This window comes from Garra rufa, chromosome 3 (genome assembly GCF_049309525.1).
Source record: "Garra rufa chromosome 3, GarRuf1.0, whole genome shotgun sequence".
NCBI lineage: Eukaryota > Metazoa > Chordata > Actinopteri > Cypriniformes > Cyprinidae > Garra > Garra rufa.
The window spans coordinates 61,280,511-61,304,079 of NC_133363.1; the positions used below are offsets into that span (position 1 = coordinate 61,280,511).

The 23,569-nt window shown below is 34.0% G+C and overlaps 1 protein-coding gene across 1 annotated transcript; it reads right to left on the minus strand.

Moving 5' to 3' along the window:
- Positions 1 to 12,152: 12,152 nt before the first annotated feature.
- Positions 12,153 to 21,727, minus strand: LOC141332289 (microfibrillar-associated protein 3-like). Its single transcript, XM_073837420.1, has 3 exons — positions 21,459 to 21,727; positions 20,195 to 20,617; positions 12,153 to 13,883 (listed from the first exon to the last, which is right to left on the minus strand). The coding sequence occupies exons 2-3, from the start codon at positions 20,514 to 20,516 to the stop codon at positions 12,994 to 12,996; spliced, it is 1,212 nt and encodes a 403-aa protein (XP_073693521.1). The 5' UTR covers positions 20,517 to 20,617; positions 21,459 to 21,727; the 3' UTR covers positions 12,153 to 12,993.
- Between the last annotated feature and the right edge of the window lie 1,842 nt (positions 21,728 to 23,569).

The window sequence follows — 23,569 nt, forward strand, 5'->3', positions numbered from 1 at the left end:
GTGTAGATGCTGTGTTTGTATCTTGATCTTTCAGACTGCGTATCTTGATGTTGGCCATAAGCACACACCTTGAGATGCTGCTCTCAGGTCAGTCTGAGTAAACTTATGTATTGCAGTCAGGAAGTATGAAATCATCAGCTTCTATGTTTATTAAATTACATGTCACAGGAAGTTCAATTTTCTGCTGTAATGTTTTTCCATGAGTAAAGAGTTTGTCCGGATGTAGATGGGGAGTGTTTCAAGAACCTGTTCGAAAAGGTCCGTTTGGTGACGACAGTGGTGAAGAAATTACTTCACTAATAAGGTAATGTTTAAAAGTCTCTTTGTGACTTCTAACTGCTTTATTCAGAGCTATTTAAAAGCTGAGGGCAAAAAAAATATTTTTTATAGCTATTATTAGTAGTAAACATACTAATAGTATATTAAGGCAGGACACTACAGTTGAATAGAGTACAACAGACATTAAACATTAAAAATAATGGTATTAAATGGGCAAATGATGCATTATCTAATTAAATTTGCACTAGTTTGTATACATTTCCAAAACAAAAAATCTGAACATTGGATTTATTTTATTTATTTAACCTTTATTTAACCAGAAAAATCTTTCTGAGATTAAAAATCTCTTTCACTGGAGTGTCCTGGCCAAAATGGGCAGCAATACAATCAATTACAACACAGATAAACATCACACAAACAGACTAAAGACACTTAAAAGCAATAGAGCCAATAGTTTGTGTTGTCATATTGAATGTGTTCAATGTTTTTGCATAAGGGATTAGGGAATTTTATTACTTATTTTTCACGTATCAGAAAAAAACTTGTCAGAAAAATGTACATTTTCACCATATTTTTGTAAATGAAATGTATTAAAGGACATTGCTAAATTAACAAAGCCCTCTGTAAAACCTATATACACTGCTGTTCAAAAGTTTTGGATCGGCAATATTTTTAATCAAGGTTGTTTATTTGATTAAAAATACAGAAAAAATCTGTAATATTGTCAAATATTATTGCAATTTAAAATAATGGATTTCTATTTTAATATACTTTAAAATAGAATGTATTCCCGTGATACAAAGCTGAATATTCAGCATCATTACTCCAGTCTTCAGTGTCACATGATCCTTCCGAAATCATTCTAATATTCTGATTTATTATCAATGTTGGATTCTTTTTCAGGATTCTTTGAGTAAAATGTTAAAAAGAACAGCATTTATTTAAAATGGAAATCTTTTGTAACAATATAAACTACCGTTCAAAGTTTGGGGTCAGTAAATCTTCTGTATTAGAAGTGATACTAAAGACTTAAATTGTTAAATATTTCTATTTGTTATTTTTAACATTTTATTCATCAAAGAATCTTGAAAAAAAGAGTATCACAGGTTTCTAAAAATATTAAGCAGCACAACTGTTTCAATATTGATAATAAATCAGCATATTAGAATTATTAAGAGTGGAGTAACAGCTGATGAAAATTCAGCTTTTCATCACAGAAATAAATTATATTTTAAAGTATATTAAAACAGAAAAGCACTATTTTAAATTGCAATAATATTTCAGAATATTACTGTTTTTTCTGTATTTTTAATCTAATAAACAGCCTTTATGCACAGAAAAGACTTTAAAACACATAAAAAACCTTACTGATCTCAAACTTTTGATTGGCAGTATAGATGTTAATAAAAAAAGTTTAATGTACGTAACTGTTGCTAAAATGGAGTAAAAAACATATTTGAAGTAAGAATGTATTGTAATTAAAATCCACAAACTCGAATAGAATAAAAAGTGCTATAAAATTGGCACTTAAAAGTTGAGAAACCTGTTATAAAAAGCCAAACACCCCAAAATACAGTGCATTAATTTAAATTTTTCTGCTTATCAAGGTTGTTTATTTGATTAAAAATGCAGAAAAAAATCTGTCATATTCTCAAATATTATTGCAATTTAAAATAATGGATTTCTATTTGAATACACTTTAAAATTGAATTTATTTCTGTGATGCAAAGCTGAATATTCAGCATTATTACTCCAGTCTTCAGTGTCACATGATCCTTCAGAAATCTTTCTAATATGCTGATTTATTATCAAAGTTGGAACTTTTTTCAGAATTCTTTGATCATCATTTGTTTAAAATATAAATCTTTTTTAATATGCACTACTGTTTCAAAGTTTGGGGTCAGTAACTGTTTTCTTTTTGTCTTTGTTTTAAAGAAATCAATGCTTTTATTCATCAAGGATGTTTAAAAAAGTGATACTAAAGACTTGTATTGTTAGAAAAGATTTCAATTTTTAACGTTTTATCCATCAAAGTATCCTGAAAAAAGTATCACATGTTTCAAAAAATATATAAAGCAGCAATGTTTCTAACATTGATAATAAATCAGCATATTTTAGAATGATTTCTGAAGGATCACGTGACACTGAAGACTGGAGTAATGGCTGATGAAAATTCAGCTGTTCATCACAGAAAAAAAAATTATATTTTAAAGTATATAAAAACAGAAAAGCACTATTTTAAATTGCAATAATATTTCACAACATTACTGTTTTTTATGCATTTTTAATCTTTAAAAAAATTCTTAAAAATGTTACCGGTCTCAAACGACAGTGTATATGAGAGTAAAAAAAAAAAAAAAAAATTACGTAATTGCAATTTATTAAGGTAAAAATGAGGTAAAAACAGCTTTTACAGAATGTTTTGTAATTCAAATCTAGACTCAAATAGATAAAGTGCATTAAAATACACTTAAAAGTTGAGCAACCTGTTATAAAAAGCCAAACACCCCAAAATAACGTGCATTATTTATTTATTTGCCTGTAGTGTCTTCACTTGATATAAAAAGCATAAACATGTTTATATCATAGATGTACAGTAGATATTACGAGTAGCACTGGTTTAAAAAAAAAAATACTACACTAATGTTTTGGGGCAACTATATGGTCTCTAACCTGTATAGGTTTGCTTACAAACATCAAAAAGTGTTAAAGACAGTAATAGTCTGTTTAAGTAACTGCTAATTTCACAGTGTATTATAAGCTGAAAGGAAAATTCCTACTATCTTGTTTAAATGTATCAATAAATGTGTACAGCAGTGCGAGGTTGTACCACACTGGGGGCAAGCGTATGGTTTCTCAGTGTGGTTGCATAGGTCATTAGCGTCAGCGCCAGACTTTCCTGCCTGAGGACAGACTGTCTCGATTCACACGCACACACATCAAAATTTGTTTAATGTGAGACGAACTGCCCAAAGCTTCAGAAGGGGGATGACAGATGAAAAAAAAAAAATCTGTTTCAAACTGGTTTCTCTTTAGCTTGATTGCTGGTTAGTTTTAAGATCAGCATTTGTAATTTTCTCTTTAGAGAATCAACATAATATGGATTCCAGATTCTTGTTTTGAATGTGAATGAACAAATCATTTTATGGGTTTTAACTACTTGATGTCAAACTGGATGGTAAACATTCACTATTTTAACCTTTTACTGGATTACACTTTAAGCTTAAAATGGTTTGTGCATGCTTGCTTACATTCAGTATCTGTTTCCCAGAAAATGCAAATAGCTCATTTGCATAAGTCAAAAGCCACCACTGTGATGTGAAAGTTGTTTAACTATCAAAGCATGAGTTATAATGTAATTTATAAACTAAATGAAAGATGCACAGTATTTAGACAAAAAAAATGAGATTTTCTCATTTGAGTTGTTTCAGAAATCCTCTCAAATATTCATTTCAAATGTATCTGTGGTAATCAGCTTTTTCCTATGTGAATGTCTGGCTGCTCAAGGAGACTTTTCCAGTGTTTTTGTCACTGTTCCCAGAGGAAACCTCTCATCTGAATGGGTTTACAGAAGAGCTTTCAGCCTCTTTTCATCTGCAAATGTTTTGCTCTCTGAACATGTAAATGGAACATCGCAGTGTTTGTGCAGGTGGACCTGCAGGCGCTCCGGATGGGGGAGATTATACCACATGCAAAATGCAACAGTGCTGTCTTTCCAAGGAAATGTGAAGTCTGTCAGTCCATATAAACATCAGAATGTTTTTTTAAGGGGGCCCACATTTTTGAAGTTTTTACCACATTCACGTCTATGATATCTGTTAGCATTTGCTCAAAGGCAGTCAATTCTAAATTTGTTTTTATCAAAAAAAAAAATTCCATCTTTATTTGTAAAAGAGGGTTTGGTAATGTGACGTCAATGTTGATTTTGGTTGCATTTCTTTCCACAATTTCTAATTCTAAAAAGTTATTTTAAAATCTCCTTTAACCCCATAAGTGTCACCCCCCCATTTTTAAACAGATGTGAAAGTGCACTGTCTAAACATAAATTGTTATAATTCATGAATGCTTTGGAGTACAGACCTAAGGTTGGGTTGTTTGTTTTTTAAAAGAAGACTATCTGCAGATTCAAATTATTGGAGTGGTTTCAAAATATGAAAGTATCAAAAAGTTATGGAAGTTAGAATTTACTGTAAAGAAAATACATTGTACCATGTTTCTTTTCATTTTGTATAAAATATTTTACAAAATTTTGTTGAATCTAAAATTGCTATAAAATTAAAGCCATATGTCTAAATAAGTTATGTTCCAAATTTAAAGTTGATATTAAAAAAAGAGGTTCCTTTTGTGATTTTAAAACTCTGTTTTTCTGTCACAAATGTCTACACTCTTTGTCAATATTAAAGGTCATTGCACACTGGGTTTGAAATGTCCTTTCCTATCAAAATGCTTGCTACAGATGCAAAAACGCAGAAAATCTAACCTGATCCGAATTTTTTTTTATGACGGTTGAAAGTTTCGGAGGTGATGTGTAAATGCAATAGTGTTGTCACAATACCAACATTTTAACTCCGATACGATACCTGACTGAAATATCTCGATACTACTACTACTAAACTGATTCTACAACAAAAACGTAGAACGAGAGGTTAAGTAAATGAATAATAGATGATCCAAATGGAGGTTATGGGTTATTATATCTATTAAAAAAACATTTCATCACCCTTTAATATATATATATATATATATATATATATATATATATATATATATACTAAATACTAATACTGAATACTAAAAACCACATGCCAATGCCACTACACAGAACTATGGCAAGCAACTACTGAGCCCACAGGTATGTAGAGATCTTTGCAACTTTGATAAGAGCTAAAAGGATAAAGCCAAATCTTATTTCATGATGTAGTCATTTTATTTCACAATACCAATTTAGATCATGATATAGTCATTTTATCTTTGTTATTAAAAATAGGATGAAGTTTTTGAAACTGAAATTTGTTTCATTCCAAAATTCCGTTTTAATTTTTCAAATTCATTTAAATTTTCTGGATTCCATTTTTTTTTCCTCAAATGCAGTTTATTTTGATCAAATTCTATGAATTTGTTTTCTGTTAATTTTCTGTATTCCATTTTAATAGTTTCATTAAATTTTAATAATCAAAAGCATGTCTAATTAATTTATAAAGGAGGGTATCGCGATACCTTTTTAGTATCGTTATATTGTCGCTAAAACGCAATTTGCCACAACGTGAGGTCGTATTTTTTTTTTTTACGTGCAAAAATTTCAGACTCAAGGTCTGACATTTTTGTCCGAAATTTTCGCACAATAAAAAATAAATATGACCTCATGTTTTGTAAGTCCATTGCACACGGAGTAAGAAATTGTATGCGTTTTTTTTTTTTTTTGTCATCCTTTTCTATCAAAATACTTGTTACGGTGAAAATGCAGAAAATCGATCCAAATTTTTATAAGACGGACAAAGTTCCGGAGGTAGTGTGTGAACTCGACTGAGATAACGTGAGGTTGTTGTTGTATTTTTAACGTGCAGAAATTTCTGACGAAACTTTCGTCTGTCAATTTTTTTTTTTTTTTTTTTTTACCAGGTTAATTTTCTGCGTTTTCACATGCATAGCAAGCATTTTGATAGGAAAGGATGGCAAATACGAAAAAACACATGAAAATTTTAGACTAAAAAATGTTGGACAGTGAAAATTTCATCTGAAAATTTTGCATGATAAAAAATAAAATAAATTTGTAAAATAAATTGTCAATCGAAACTACCTCCAAAACTTCCGTCTGTCAAAAAAAAAAAAAAAAAAAATTCTGATCAGGTTCGATTTTCTGAGTTTTTGCATCCGTAACAAGCATTTTGAAAGAAAAGGATTACGAATGTGAAAAAAAAATGCATACAAAAATTTCTTAGTGCGCAATAACCCTAATTCTATATGGAAGACTGAGACTAGGACCTAAAATGTTTTGTAATATGACACTTGACACCACCCACTAAGGGGGAGGAGACCTATAAAAGATTTTAAAGTACCATTTCCATGTTAACGGAATGTCAAAATGGTTTTCACAGGAAGAATTTTGAGGTTTTAAGCTTTCAAATGACACATAATTTATGATTACTGAAATACGTAATCATAGAGAAAAAAAAACAACTAAAAAAAAGCAAGCGGCCCACTGTTTAAAACGTCTTTTTTTTTTTTCTCTCCCCTCACATTGGATATTAAAAAGGCCAATTTGAAGGGAAACTCTTTTGGAAGATAATGCACACAGAAATAATATCTTTCTTTGTAAACTGGCTTTTAGCTTTTAAGACTAACAGTTTGCTGTATAAAACATAGCCTATCTATGTTTGATGAATGTTAATTTAGACAGGCTTTACATTTCAATTGTCATGCCTGTTTGAAGCCTACTGAATTGCAAAATTACACAATGAAAAATCCAGTTTTTGGTGGTTTCTTATGAGTCAGATCAAAACTACTGAAGAAGGCATGAGTATGGTTTCTCTCCAAGAGGGACGAGTTTGTGGCTGCTGAGGTTTACAGCTTTAGTGAAAACTTTCCTCCACTTAGAGCTTTTAAAGTTCCTGATTTGATTTTGAATGGTTCATGGACGCACATTATTCCAAAGAAAAACTCGTCTTCATAATCGAATTTCTCTGGACCGACTTTACTTCTCAGCTGACTTTTATCAACATGACCTGAAGGGGGAAAATATCCACTCACCTCTAACCACCGATCTGCTTCAAGGAGCGACACAAGCAGCTGTAAGCAAACAAAATACATCAATATTGACGAATCCAGTCGAGTTAATATAACTTCAAATTCTGCCCTACAAATACTTTCATTGAAAAGACAGATATTCTAAATAATTTTCTTCTGGAGACCAGTGGCGGCTGGTGCTAAAAAATTTTAGGGGGGCACACACAAAATAAATCACATTGTTAATACAGGCTTTATTATCAGTAAAGTAATCATTAAACATTTGTAATCAATATTAGCCATTTATATTAATGTGATTCAGAGATAAAGGCCATAATACTAATATTATCCACACGAGGGAGTCACATGATAATTATGTTTAAAGACAGTGAAAATAAATTGATTTGTAGTAAAACATTGCATATAAATTAATTTTCATAAAGTTATATATAGTCCGATATAATAAGTAACTGTTATGCAAAAACTGTAAATACTAAATACTTGTAGACCATTAATTGTTTTGACCTAATTATAATGGTATTGACAATATATTTGTCAAGTTGGTAGACATAACTGAATGTATGTCCAATTAAAGAAGGAACACTATCTATCTATCTATCTATGTGTGTGTGTGTGTGTGTGTGTGTGTGTGTCTGTGTATATATGAATATATATAAATAATATTGTGCTTATAATAATACTAACATAAACACTCACAATTTACTTGAAAAAAGACGTCTATTGTGTAACTGCATCATCTACACAAATCATTGTGCTTGTACCCCGACGATCGAGTTAAACTGGATTGTTTCAGTTACTCTGTGTAGTTGTCCACAACGCTTTGGTGACAGGACTTTGAAATAACAAACAGGGAAAACGATAAAAGGCATGACTTTACATGACTTTATCCAAGCTCCATGATTCGTAAGATTGTTTTATTTTTTGCTTCATTTGAACGGCTTGTGATCTCACCGAATTTGGTGGAAATTGCTCTTCGCTCGTTAAGTTCGCCATCATTACTCTGATTGACCGCGCCTCAAAAGAAAAAAAAAAAAAAAAAACTTAAATCTCGCGGTATTTTCTGCTGCTTGGGGCAGAATTTTCAGCGCCCCAAGACCATAAAATTCTGAGAGACTGATTGGCTGCATATTTATTAATTTACCCCAGCAACAGTACATGACTGGCTATTTGGCTGAACTGCAGGGGCGCTTTTTCTCAGCGCCCCATGACAGAAACGATACAAGTCTGTCTGTGGAAATTCACTGGTGAATGAATGTCACTAGGTGGGAAATGTTGTATATGTTTTCATATCGCATGTAGGCACATACTGGTGGGTAAAACCGAATTAAAAAACTTAATTTGTAAAAATACATTTACATTTTTAGCCCCTTTTATCAGGGAGGGCGGTGCCCCAGCGCCCCCTATGGGCCGGCCGCCACTGAGACAATAAATTTGCTATTGTGAATCTAAAATACGTAACTCACTATACACGGTTTTCTACTATTTTGTTGCCTTTGTGACTAAAAATATGTAACTTACACGATTCAAGTCAAACCGGAAAACATCTCTCCATTTGTTCCTCCGACTAAAACAATAAAATTGTAGTATTCAGATTATTTTCATAAAAGATTTGAATATAATCTGTGATGAGGTAAAAATCCGTCGCCTCAGAAATTCGCGCCATCCCACTCAGTTTCTGTGCACGCGCTAGCCTCAGGGACGCGCAAAAGTTAACGGCATTTTTACGTAAGGATGATATTTAGATATAATTATAGTATATTATGTCATTACAAATGTGACCCTGGATGACAAAACCAGTCATAAGGGCCTTTTTTTAAATTGAGATTTACACAAAATCTGAAAATTTAAATACGCTTTCCATTGATGTATGGTTTGTTAGGATAGGACAATATTTGATGCAACTATTTTAAAATCTGAATCTGTGGGTGCAAAAAATCAAAATATTGCAAAAAAAAAAAAAATCGCCTTTAAAAGTTGTCTACATTAAGTAAAATAAATAAAAACATGCCTGTTTGAAGCCTACTGAATTTCAAAATTACGAAAAATGAAAAATCCAGTTTTGGGGGGGTTTCTCATGATTCAGATCAAAATTCTTATTTCTGTACTAAAGGCGGCATGAGTATGGTTTCTCTCCAAGAGGCAGGAGTTTGTGGCTGCTGAGGATGACAGCTTTAGTGAAAACTTTCCTCCACTTTGAGCTTTTAAAATTTCAGATTTTAATGTGAATGGTTCATGGATGTACATTATCCAAAGAAAAACTCGTCTTCATAATCTTGAATTTCTCTGAAACGACTTTCCTTCTCAGCTGACTTTTATGAACATGACCTGAAGGGGGAAAATATCCACTCACCTCTAACCACCGATCTGCTTCAAGGAGCGACACAAGCAGCTGTAAACAAACAAAATACATAATATTGACGAATCCAGTCGAGTTAATATAACATCAAATTCTGCCCTACAAATACTTTCATTGAAAAGACAGATATTCTACATAATTTTCTTCTGGAGACAATAAATTTGGTATTGTGAATCTAAAATACCTCACTATACACGGGTTTCTACTATTTTGTTGCCTTTGTGACTAAAAATACATAACTTACACGATTCAAGTAAACCCGGAAAACATCTCTGCATTTGTTCTTCCGACTAAAACAATAAAATTGTAGTATTCAGATGATTTTCATAAAAGATTTGAATATAATCTGTGATGAGGTAAAAGTGTGGCGCTTTAGAAATTCGCGCCATCCCACTCAGTTTCTGTGCACGCGCTAGCCTCAGGGACGCGCAAAAGTTAACGGCATTTTTACGTACGGTTCATATTTAGATGTCATCATAGTATATATGCACTGATCAGTATATATGTCATTACAAATGTGACCCTGGACGACAAAACCAGTCATAAGGGTCAACTTTTTGAAATTGAGATTTATACATCTGAAATCTTTAATAAGCTTTCCACTACATTTGATGCAAATATTTGAAAATCTTCGATCTGAAGGCGCAAAAAAATCAAAATATTGAGAAAATCGCTTTTGTCTAAATGAAGTAAAATAATAAAAAAACAAACGTTTTGATATATTTACGGTAGTAAATTTACAAAATATCTTTGTGGAACGTGATCTTTATTTAATATCCTAATTATTTTTGGCATCAAAGTGAAAACAATTTTGACTTATACAATGGCTATTGCTACAAATATACCCATGCAACTTCAGAACTTTTTTCATTTATCTATTTCATTTACCTAAATTAATAAAAATATATGCATCTTGAAGCAACATGAGGACAAGTAAATAATTGTTTATTTTTAATTTAACAAACTATTCCTTAACATCATTGTTCATTGATTTGCACTTACTCACACAAACTCAAGGCCGAGTTCGATAATGCATTCAGTTCCATACTTTCTAACGCACTCCAAACATCTAAATAAAAACATTCCAGATTGTTTTATTCAAGCATTTAAACACTTGCATTCCTAACACATTTTGTTTTAGCATGGCTGTTGCAACCTAAAAAATTCATGTGAAAGCTTGTTTCAAAATATACTTTGGAAGGAAAAGACACTTAGAAAAACACTAGCCATTGTTCTTCAAACATAAAAAGATCTGCAAAAGATCAACAGGTGCCGACAAAGCATTATGATGAAACAAAGGCTTATCAGAAGATCTAAGTGAATGAAGACAAACACACAGGGAATCATGGGTACACAGCAGCTTTATTTCACTACTTAAAAAAAAACAGCGTTTTGATGAGCACCGTGGCCATCGCTTCCTCTGACAATCCTGACCAGGAACATTCGGAAAGACTAGTGCTTAACTTTTTTTTAACTAGCTATCAGCAGTGCAGTAGACTGCTAGGATATAGAGAAAAGCAAGATCAACATTGAAAAATTCTAACTTGTTTACACGAACTAAAAGGTGAGCCTTTTTAGGAAGCAAAACTGTATGTCCAGTGTTTCTAGGACATTAGAAGAGATTATTTATTATAACTGGGGATCCATTGTAAAGAAACTCTTTGTTGGATGCTCAGGTTAAAATAAAACACTCAAAAGAAACAGCTGTGCATTTGAAATCAAAAGTAATACTTACTAGTACAAAAGTACTACTAAGTAAAGTAATAATACTACCATTAATTACAGTAACAGTTTAAAGACTCCAGTGGAAACTCGACTGAATAAAATGCCTCGAAATCTCAAAACGGAAATTTCTACAATGTTATTCAAAGTGACGACGCCGTGTTTACCTGACACAAATGATAAATAACACATAGCAGACGAGATCACACGAATGAAGGTTTTGTCTCTCCGAGTCCAGCATTGAAAACAGATCGACATGCTTTGTCCATGCATTACAAGAGGGAGCGAGATCGTAGAATTTACGGCACACGTCACTATTTTCAAAAATGTTGGATTTCTGTTGAATGAAAACTGCACTTCAGCCTCAAACAGTGTGAGAGCATTACTTTCAGCCAAATGTGTTAATCAGTCATTCGTTCTCATTCATTGGTGAAATGGATCATCTGTAACTACATCCAACAGAACTACTTTGCTTTGTATCCCTCGATAGCCCTAGTTTCTGGTAACTATGCCAAACAATAAATCATGGGCAAACCTGGATGTTCTAAATAAATAGAGAACAAAATACATTCAGCATGAGTATTCATTGTCATGGGAAATATAACTTATAAACAGGTCAATCTTACAAAAGAAGCATCAAGGTTATATTTTACCCTAAGAAAACTCATTTTTGGGACTAATAATATTATTTTAAGCATACTGGGCAAACAAATTCTCATTACTGTAATGCAAAATATACAGCTGAGGTCAAAAGTTAACATATACCTTGCACAATCTGCAAAATGATAATAATTTTAGTAAAATAAAAGGAATCATACATGCATGTTATTTTATACACTTGATACTGCCTGAATGATCCATAGCTGTTTTTTTGTTTGTTCAGTGATAGTTGTTCATGAGTTTTTTCTGAATAGTTAAACTGACCACTGTTCTTCAGAAAAAATCCTTCAGGTCCCACAAATTTTTTTTTTTTTTCAGCATTTTGTGTATTTAAACCCTTTTTAACAATAACTGCATGATTTTTTTGACCCATCTTTTCACACTGAGGACAACTGAGGGACTCATATGCAACTATTACAGAAGGTTCAAATGCTCACTGATGCTCCAGAAGGAAGCAAGATGCATTAAGAGCTGGGGGGTGAAAACTTTTGAACGTAATGAAGATTGTATACATTTTTCTAATTTTGACTAAATATCTTTTTTTTTTCATTTAGTACTGCTTTTCCAAAAGTTTTCATCCCCTGGCTCTTACTGATGCTTCAGAAGGAAACACGATGCATTGAGTGTTTGAACCTTCTGTAATAGTTGCATTTGAGTCCCTCAGTTGAAAAAAGGGACTAATGTGAACATCTTATGTAAATATCGTATTTAAGTCAGTACTAAAAAAAAACATGCATTTTGTATGATCCCTCTTATTTTGGTAAAATTAACATTTTGCAGATTCTGCAAAGTGTATTTAAACTTTTGACCTTAACTGTATTTCTTTTTTTATTTACTTTTTGTATTATTTACTATTTTTAGTGTTCTATTTGCTTTTTTAATATTTAATAGTTAAAATTTGAAAAATATATTGTTTTAATTGTACAGTAATGAGAACATTTTATGAACTACAAAAGCTTCTAAAAAACAAAGGGTTAATTGTGACAAAATCTAGGAAAAATGGGCTGTTTTATCCAAAACACAACTCCTCTTTCTCCCCTCAGTTTTCAAGGTAAAATATGACCCAGAAATGTGAGTTTTGCGAGATTCAACCAAACAAAAACGCAACTATTCTTCATCTTCCCTAAGATGACTAATAGAAAGCAACATCTGAGAAGAAAAACAAACCTTGACCTTTTCGTTCCCCAAGAAAAATGCATAGCGAGGTCATTATCTACCCTTCCTTCAGGATATTACACATGGCTTTCATAAATGACTTGGGTTTTCTGTGTAGCACCATCCTCTTGCACAGGCTCCTCCTCCTTGTTTTCATTCTCCTCGGGCTCCGCCTCCAGAGGCAGCTGAGCCAATGGGGGTGAAGAGGAGACAACTTTGGAAAGAGGCGGAGCTTCCATGTTACAGCATCCTGCGGCAGCTAACGGCGGATGAACCGAAACCTGAATGGCTATGTGTTGCGGCTGCTCGTGGAGTGACGCGTCGTCCGAGTCCGCAGCTGGAGAATCGCTGCGCTCCCTCTCCCTCGCCCGCTCTCGTTCGCGCAAGATGGTGAAAACGTCGCTGGATGTGCCGGCAACCGCCACGTCGTGACTCTCAGGCGCTTGTCGGACAAAAGTGTGTCTCATTTCCTCCACGCCGACGACCTCGAGAATCTCTTCCATGAAGGTGCGGCAGTTCATGATGAGCGGCGGGAGCGGTATGCTGCGCGCTAGCTCCTCGATGTAGCGTGCGAACTCCATGGTTTTGAACTGCGTGACCTTTGCCAGCTCCAGCGTTTTAGTTGAGGTAATGATAGGAATGCGCTTGGCGATCTCGAAGGCCTTTTGAAGCTTTTCTGCGCCTTCCGTGCGGAAGAACTCGTTGATGGCCTTCTCGGTTTTCTTCAGGTGGCTGCTCATCATGCAAAGGCGAGTGATGTTGAGAATCATGATGATGGTAAACGTCACCAGACACACCACCATGTAGTAGACACCCATATCTCCATTGGTGAAGACCACGCGCAGCGTCACCGTGCAGTTGGCCTTGCCGTGCGAGTTGGAGGCCACGCATGTGTATTTTCCGCGGTCTGCGAATGTGATGCTGGTGATGTTGAGGACGCCATCGTCCAGAATCCACCATTTACCATCTGCAGAAAAAGAGAGAAAAATAAAAGATTGTAGGTTTGATTTGATCATTAAAAGAAGATCAAATGAACTTGAGTGAAATGATTTTATATTCTGGCAAATCATTGTTCTAATGGTGCATTGAAGTCATATTTATGAGTTAATTGCATGAACACATAAACTGTATCTACAACTGCTCTCAGTATCACTTCATGAGCATTTTACAGTTTCTTGTGAGAAAAACCAAAACTACCAACATATCATTTACAAACAGAAACTTGACAGCAACCAGTCAAAATAAAAGTTTGGTTTAACTTGAAGAAATTGTGACGGAAATATATTACTTAATTTAATGACAGTAGTAGTAGTAGTACTACTACTACTAAAATTATTATTAAAACATAATTTTAAGGAATATTTACCAGAACAAAATTAAATACACAACACAGTATTTCTAAAAATATATAATAATTTAAAGATGCTTTTGATTATTAAATTTAATGTAACAAAACCGGAATCCAGAAAATTAATGGAAAACAGAATTTGTTAAAAATAAAACTAAATTTAAGGGGGAAAAAAAAACTGAAAATGCAGAAAAAATAAAACTGACTTCACAGGGCCCTAATTGTCACCAAAAAGTTGTAATTACGTGTCCGAGATTTGTCGTTATTTATTCAATTTTACAAGTTGAGGGTGTGAAATTTAGAAAACATGGGGAAGGCGGCGGATAAAGATATTTTTTTCCCTTTATTTTAACAATAAAATCAAGTTACATGTACAAAAAATAGGCTGATATAATAATCTTTCATTATTTTGTAAATGTAGAGTGAAAAATTCTTGTTGAATTTTATGTCAAAAAGGTACATCGCCATGTTCTGACCAAAGTGATCTGAATGCACCTAATGTCGTAATCACGACTTCCCAAATCTTAAATACAAACTTTCAAGTTTTATAAAGAATTGTGATAAAAAAAATCTAAATTGTGACATAAACTCGCAATTATGACAAAAACGTCAGAATTGCTATTTTTTAATCTGCCATTTCTGACTTTATTTCGCGCAATTCTGACTCTTATTTCTCTGAATTGCAAGCCAATTCTGACTTTATAACTCTCAATTGTGAGTTTTAATCTCGCAATTCTGACTTAATTTCTTAAAACTGCTATAAATTTGCAATTCTGAGAAATGCATCTCTCGCAATTCTGACTGTGTAGCTCACAATCGCGAGTTTATATCACTTAATTCTGACGTCATCTGTCAGAATTGCAAACTTATATCTTTTGAGTTTATATCATGCAATTCTGAGAATTTTTTTTTTTTAAATTGTGAGTTAGTCATTTTATTGTTTTTTTTTTTTTATTCAGTGGTGGAAACGGGCTTCCATAGTCTATCTGTGACTAGCTATACAAAAAACAAAAACACCTAAAGAGACAAGCAGAAATGTGCGTAGACTTCGTAATCATAATTCCTGAACATCCAAAAGTAATAAGCACTAAAATAACTCAAAGTGAAACATGCTCATGGTTATCTAGTCTTTCTTACTAGTACCTTCTAAGATCTGAGATTTACCTTACAAATCTGCAAAACTGCTGAAAATAGCAACCCACTTTCTTGTAAACACTGAAACAGTGCCATAAAAGTCAACCAATTACATTAGTGTGTGCCAGATCACAATCAAGATGCCAGAACAAATGCTCCCCATTTTTTCTAGGTAATGTGCATCCCCGATAATGCAATAAAGACATCCTAACATTACCGCAAAATAAGAAAACACAATGTTCTAACGGAATAAGCTGAGCTGACAGAGAAGGTTACAAGTAAAGTGAAACTGTGATAACAGGCAAAAATAGAGGTATGCCAATCAGGTTTGGGGTAAACAATTTACAACCTTTCCACCAAATAAAGAGCTGAAGACAACATGGCTAGACATGCTTTCAAAATTACTGGTGTACGGCGGTGTGTGTAAACACCCTTTTTGTAAACCCATTTCCTCAAGACACTGTGGCCATGATTAATCGTCTTTGCATAAACCACAGACATGCATTTACATTGACACTGATCCAGTGTCAGTTTCTGTCTTGTTTGTGTAGAAACTCTTAAACCGTCCACCTTGTCTGAAGGACGCACATACATAATGCACAAGCCGCCTGTGTTTAAAGTGCTGATGGAAATTTATAAACTCCATATCAGTAACTCTCTGGCACCAGTTCACCAATGCATTACTGGCAGCAACCTGAGATCATTTAATCGGACCTTTATGAAACAATTCAGCAATGCTTTATGCAAGTAAAATAAAAGCATCTGAACTTTAACTGCTGACTATTAGCTGTTTGTTAAGAGTTAATAATATGAAATTAAAATGGATTTTCATCATGCATAATCCTGGTCTCACTTTGAATGAACAACATGCAATGACGAATTGAATTAGCTTTCCTTCAGCTGATGTAATGTAGGCCAAAGTGCTGCTTATTTTTAAAAGTGCCGGTCTTTCAGGAAATAGTTAGTCCCCCACAACAACAACAACTTCTGATGGTAAAAATGAAGTTCAACTTCATATTTCTTCCTTTCTTACATTCTGATTCACTGAAAAATGACAGTAAAATGGGTTGCAAGAAAACTGTTTTAGACCATTTTCACATGTTACTGGAGGAAGCAATATTACAGATGGATATGGATAAAAACATGTTAATGCCCAATTTGTTTCTTGGAGTGGTGTGGATTACAATGTTTTTATCAGCTGTTTGGATTCTCATTCTGATGGCACCCATTCACTGCAGAGGATCCATTGGTCACTACAAAATGTTAATTTTTTAGTGAATTACTCCTTTAAAATTAAAATATAGACAGTAAAAAATGACTCTGCAGTGTTATTCTGTTTATGCTGTTAATGCTCTGCAAGATGAAACCCATCAAACAGTCTATAGTTCACACTCATTTTTCGCAGTCACACACCCAGTGCACTTGTCTACACAGGCTTAACTGAATAGCAGGAATGTCACTTCGGTTAAAATGCTGTTAGTATTTTTTCATTAACCAAGCATACACGACACCATCAGTAATCCTCCAAAAGTCATTCATCAGGAACTCAGACTCAATAACACTCCAGCTGGGAATTACTGAGTCACGTTTTACATCTCCAGATTTAAAGATCAAACGGTTGCGTAATGGATTAATCTCAAAAGAGCGGATGTAATACATCATAATGGAAAATATCCACTGTGGTGTCATTCCCAAAACAAATATACAGGGGTTGGACAATGAAACTGAAACACTGGCCAATATAATGTTGGAGGTTTCATGGCTATATTTTTGCAGCCTGGTGGCCAATCTTCACTGATTGCACATTTCACCAGTAAGAACAGGTGTGAAGGTTGACTATGTGCACCCAATGGTTCAGACATTGTACTCTGAAGGTGGTGCCATGTATCAGGATGATAATGCACCAGTACACACAGCAAGACAGGTGACAGAGTGGTTTGATGAACATGAAAGTGAAGTTGGACATCTCCCATGGCCTCCATAGTCACCAGATCTGAATATTATTGTGCCACTTTGGGGTGTTTTGGAGGAGCGAGTCAGATAACATTTTCCTACACCAGTATCATGTAGTGACCTGACCCCTGATCTGCAAGAGGAGAATGGCTCAAAATGCCTTTGGCTACTGTGCAGGACTTGTATTTGTCATTCCAAAAGAAAAAATGCTCTATTGGCCACAAAAGGAGGCCCAACACCATACTAACTGTGGTCTAAAACCAGGTGTTTCAGTTTCATTGTCCAACCCCTGTATATATATATTCAGCACTAAAGCCTATAATATGTTAAAGGCATTTGCATCAGCATATCAGAATGATTTCTGAAGGATCATGTGACACTGAAGACTGGAGTAATGATGCTGAAAATTCAGGATAATCCCAGCTATAAACTACATTTTACAATCATTAGCGATAAGCAATTCGATTGGAGTACTTCAAAACAGTGAATCATTTTGCGACGCAGCAGTTTAACTGATTTGGAGTTTTGAATGGCTTGTAAAATCATTACAAGTGATGATAAAATTCAAAAATGAATATTCCTTTAATTTGATATGGTTTTTATAAGTGAATCGCTTGAACTGAATAACTGAAGTCTATGTTTGAATCAATCAGAGGGATTCATGTTTGATTTAAATCAAATGATTTGCGATACGCCCCCAGTAATTCGCTCCGTATTGAGAATTATTTGTTTCATATCGGGACTTCAAATCTCGTATGGTGAATCATTTGATCTGAATCATTCAATTAGCCAGTTTATTCACAAATCCGTTCTGATCTAAATCAAATGATTCATGAAACATGCTCTGAATTTCGCTCCATATCAAGAATCATTTGTTTCATATCGGGACTTCAAATCGTGCATCGTGAATCATTTGATCCAAATCATTCAATTAGCAAACTGATTCACGATCCATTTCCAAACTAAAGCAAATGATTCGTGATTTGAAGTGAATAATTTTGTGACACAATGGTTTAACTGATTTGGAGTTTCGAAAGGCTTGTAAAATCATTACAAGCAATGTCAAAAATTAGAAATTGAACGGCTCTTTTAATTTGATCTGGTTTTTATAAGTGAATCGCTTGAAATAAATGATCGAAGTAATGAGTTTGAATAAATTGGAGCAATATCCAGCATAAATGACACACTCAGTTGATTCAGTTCATCTGTTCCTCTTTTCACATCTTCAGCCAAATGATGCTCCAAAGTTCACTTTGTATCGCAAATCATTTGTTTCATATCGGGACTTCAAATCACGTATCGTGAACCATTCGATCTGAATCATTCAATTTGCCAATTGATTCATGAACAAGCTCCGATCTAAATCAAATGATTCACCATCTGAAGTCCAGATATGAAACAAATCATTCGCGATCTGTGATTCGATTGGGGCAATTTGAAGTGAATCACTTTGTGACGCAATGGTTTAACTGATTTGGAGTTTCGAAAGGCAACATCTGAAAATGAATGGCTCTTTTAATTTGATCTGGTTTTTGCTAGTGAATTGCTTGAAATGAATGATCGAAGTAATGAGTTTGAATAAATTGGAGCAATTCAAGCTTAAATGACTCACTCAATTGATCCGGTTCATCTGTTCCACTTTTCGCGTCTTCAGCCAAATGATTCGTCATACGTGCTCCAAAGTTCGCTTTGTATTCATATTGGGACTTCAAATAATGTATTTGATTCAGATCAAATGATCCACTTCAATTTGCCAGTTGATTCACAAATCTGTTCTGATCTAAATCAAACGATTCACAATACTCGCTTCAAAGTTCACTCCATATTGCAAATTATTTGTTTCATATCAGGACTTCAAAATCATGTATTGTGAATCATTTGATCTGAATCACTCATTTTGCCAACTGATTTACAAACAAATTCCGATCTAAATTAAATGACTCGTAATACGTGAAGTTCGGATCTAAATCAAACGATTTGCCACTCGAAGTCCTGATATAAAACAAATCATTCACGATTCGATTAGGGCACTTGATTTAACTGATTTGGAGTTTTAAAAGGCTTGTAAAATCATTACAAGCGATGTCAAAAATTTGGAAATCAATGGCTCTGTTAATTTAATCAGGTTTTTGTTAAGTCAATCGCTTGAACTTTAAGATTAAAGTCACGAGTTTGAATCAACAGGACTGATTCCAGCGCAAACGTGTAAATAACTCCCTCAAATGATTCAATATATCTGTTCCTCTTTTCGCATCTTCAGCCAAATGATTTGCCATACGTGCTCCAAAGTTCGCTTTTTATCGCAAATCATTTGTTTCATATCGGGACTTCAAATAACGTATAAGGAATCGTTTGATCTGAATCATTCAATTTGCCAATTGATACACGAACAAGTTCCGTTCTAAATGAATTGACTCGCAATACTCGCAATTCAGTTCAATCGTGAATCATTTGATTTCGATCGGAATGTTGCTAAATCTAAATTATTCGCAATTGAACTGGATGATTGAAGTAATGAGTTGGAGTCAATTGGAGCGATTCCAGCATAAATGACTCACTCAATTGATTCAGTTCATATGTTCCTCTTTTGGTATCTTTAACCATGTTTACACAACTCAACTGAATTGAAATAAATGAAAAGGCAATGATGTTTTTTTTTTTTTTTTTTCAAGATATGTGCTTTAATTAAACACCTATTTAAGAGATATATTGCATTTCGATAGTTCAAGCTAATTTCAAGGGTTTTCCAGGCCTTAAATTTCAAAACAAATGCACAAGTGCATGCCTAGTGATATATGAGAATGCATTGGTGTCTGAAAATGATTTTTATACAGTAAACATACCACTTCTCTGAGTGTCAAGCAGGTGTCCGTGGGAGTTGAACCACTGGATATTTGGAAAAGGGTCGCCGGTGATATTACAGTCAATTAAAGCACAGTTCCCCTCGCGGGCGATGATCTGGCTAACTTTGGTGAGCACCACAGGAACCGAGCCGCCATTATCTGCCTCCGTGCCATTCTCTCTTTCATCTCCATCCACCGCAGAGATGTTCAAAGCCTCGGCCGCGCAGAAACTAATCACGAACACTAAATAAATGATTGCGTATCCGTTCACCCTGTTCATTTTCTCTGGCTTTCTGTAACAACCCCCGAGATAAGATGTCATTCTCCACCGCTCCTCATGTTACAGTCACTGGTTATCTGCAAGTTGACCAACGCAGGGAACACAAACCGTCAATGCTCATGGTTCTTCCAGCAGATGCATCACTGAAAAGACAAAATAAATAGAGAAAAACATTAATGAAAATTATGACAAGAATGACAAGGGCTTTTAACAAGTTTATCACACAAAAGCTGTGACTCCTCCTCCTCCTCCTGTGATCTTATCCAACAAGAATAACAAGACCAACAGAAATAAGAAATGACTCATATATGTGAGGCGGAAATTATAATATAATGGCTTAAAAAGTCAAACAAAGCCATTTACAGTTTGCTACCGTATAAACTTAACCCATTTAATCAGTTTGACGTTTACTGAACATTCAAAGCATTTGCAATCTAAATATTTTTACATTAACACAGAGAAAGTTAAGAGTTAAAAAGGTACAATACGTATTAGTATGACTTGCATGAAAACAACTGGTGCATAGCCCAATGTCATTTTAAAAGCTTCAACTTGGAATCAATCGACAGATTTGCTAAGCATTAACGTATAAACCAACCAAGAAAAGATCATCACACGGTTTCAATGCCTAAATCATATTTAACACGTTAAGATATATTGAAAACGGCTCAAGCTAATAGCGGCTAACTAACGTTAGTCATATGACGGCTCACCATCCGCTACGGAAGACATAACGTTACAAAATACAGATTTTTCCACATTCAACGTCTTTAACATTTGCAATTCAACATTTAGGACTGAAACACAACATCTTAAGGTTACATATATGTCACGTGAATGTAAAAACACAGTCGCATAGCCAGATGCTAAACAAGCAGCTAGCCTGGTTAACGTTAGTCGAAAAAAGCTGCGTTTCCGTTTGTTAAATGTGCTAAACGTTTACAAATTCGTCAATATTTATGCGATTAACAGCATTACACTTACATCATGATGTTCCTCCCGTGTTATCTCTCGATGTTCGTCGCGAAATGTGAAGTGTCGAGGCTCTGGATCGTGTTTTCTGGACTTGACTTGACTGCGAGTTGGGACTCAATAATCTCTTGAGAAATTCTTAGACCCCGAAATGAATGTGCTGTGAAATATGACAGACAGGAGATAGAGTACAGCGTTATGTTCTGTCTTTAACCCCCTCCTATCATCTCTGTCTATCTGCTTTCTATTCCTCCCCCATCTTCTGCTTTTTTTTTCATTCGACTGACCCAGTTTTTCCTGTAATTGGTTGAGAATTGGAGCTAACTTTATCATCCAGTTTGGTCTACTTCCTCGGTTAACTGGTTTTTCTTGTACAGTAAATGTGAAATAGTTTCCTTCTGAACGAATACTATGGCTAAATACTATGGTAAGGTCCAGTAAACATTCACAGTTCACAGAATTGGTCCAAAGTCAGAGGTGGAAACGCCTTGAAAAAAATTATTTATGTTTGCAAATTGTATAATATCCAAGGTACATATTTCTAGTAATTGTGCAGTTCTCATATTGTATTTTCAGAAAATTTTGGAATATTTGTCCTCTTCCCAAATTTGTCACTACCAAAACACAGTGATATTGATTATATTGACCTTATTTTTTGGTGTTTTATTAACATTTTTCCAGAGGTAAATCAATAACAATTATATTTAGACATTATTTTAAGTGTAATTTATGAGAGTTGTTGTATTTTGAATCCAATGTATGTTTGTAAAAGGCAAAAAGTTAAACATACTGATTTCAAAGTTAAGGACTCATTACTTTGAATATACACTGAACCACTATAATAACATCTTATTTGATAATTCAGTATACTTTATTTCACTACTTTTTATTCACTACCGAAACACTACAAAATATTTTGGTCGTGGCAATTTTATGGAATAACAGCCAAAAAAAAGGTAAAATGTCACTACTGAAACTGCACCAAATGTTTTCGTGACTGTTTTAGTAGTAACAATGTGGTGGAAAAACCCCCCTAAAACAAAGACGTCATTACCGAAACACCACTAAATATTTCGGTCGTCCCAATTTTATGGAATAACACCCAAAAAAACTAAAATGTCATTACCGAAACTCCACTAAATGTTTCGGTCGTCAAAATTTTATGGAATAACACCCCAAAAAACAAAGATGCCACTACCGAAACGCCACCACATTTTTCGGTAGTGACAATTTTATGGAATAAAACCCAAAGAAACTAAGATGTCATTACCGAAACACCTCTAAATATTTCGGTAGTGACAATTTTATGGAATAACACCCAAAAATACAAAGAAACTGCAGAAACTGCACCAAATGTTTTGGTCATGACTGTTTCTGTAGTGACAATTTTATGTCAAATTTAAAGTCGTCATTGCAGAAACGGCACAAAAAGTTTTTGGTCGTGACCATTTTTATGGAATAACACCCCAAAAAAACAAAAATGTCATTACCGAAATGCCACTAAATGTTTCGGTCGTCACAATTTTATTGAATAACACCCCAAAAAAAACGAAAATGTCATTACCGAAATGCCACTAAATGTTTCGGTCGTCAAAATTTTATGGAATAACACCCCAAAAAAAATTATTAAAAAAAAAAATCATTAACGAAACGGCACTAAATGTTTTGGTCATCACAATTTTATGGAATAACACCCCAAAAAACAAAAATGTCACTACCAAAACGCCACAAAATTTTTTGATTGTAAAAAATTTTATGGAATAACACCCTAAAAAACAAAGATGCCACTACCGAAACGCCACCACATTTTTCGGTTTTGACAATTTTATGGAATAAAACCCAAAGAAACTAAGATGTCATTACCGAAACACTTTTAAATGTTTCGGTAGTGACAATTTTATGGAATAACACCCAAAAATACAAAGAAACTGCACAAAAAGTTTTTGGTCGTGACCATTTTTATGGAATAACACCCCCAAAAAACAAAAATGTCACTACCGATACATTTTTTTGTCAAAACAGAAACAGTCATGACTAAAACATTTGGTGCAGTTTTGGTAGTTTCTTTGTATTTTTGGGTGTTATTCTATAAAATTGTCACTTTGATGGAATAACACCACATA

Coding starts and splice junctions, on each gene's coding strand:
- LOC141332289 (XM_073837420.1), bottom strand. CDS start 20,516: ATGACATCTTATCTCGGGGGTTGTTACAGAAAGCCAGAGAAAATGAAC. Junction 13,884..20,194: donor GCTTGACACTCAGAGAAGTG/GTATGTTTACTG, acceptor CTTTTTCTGCAG/ATGGTAAATGGTGGATTCTG.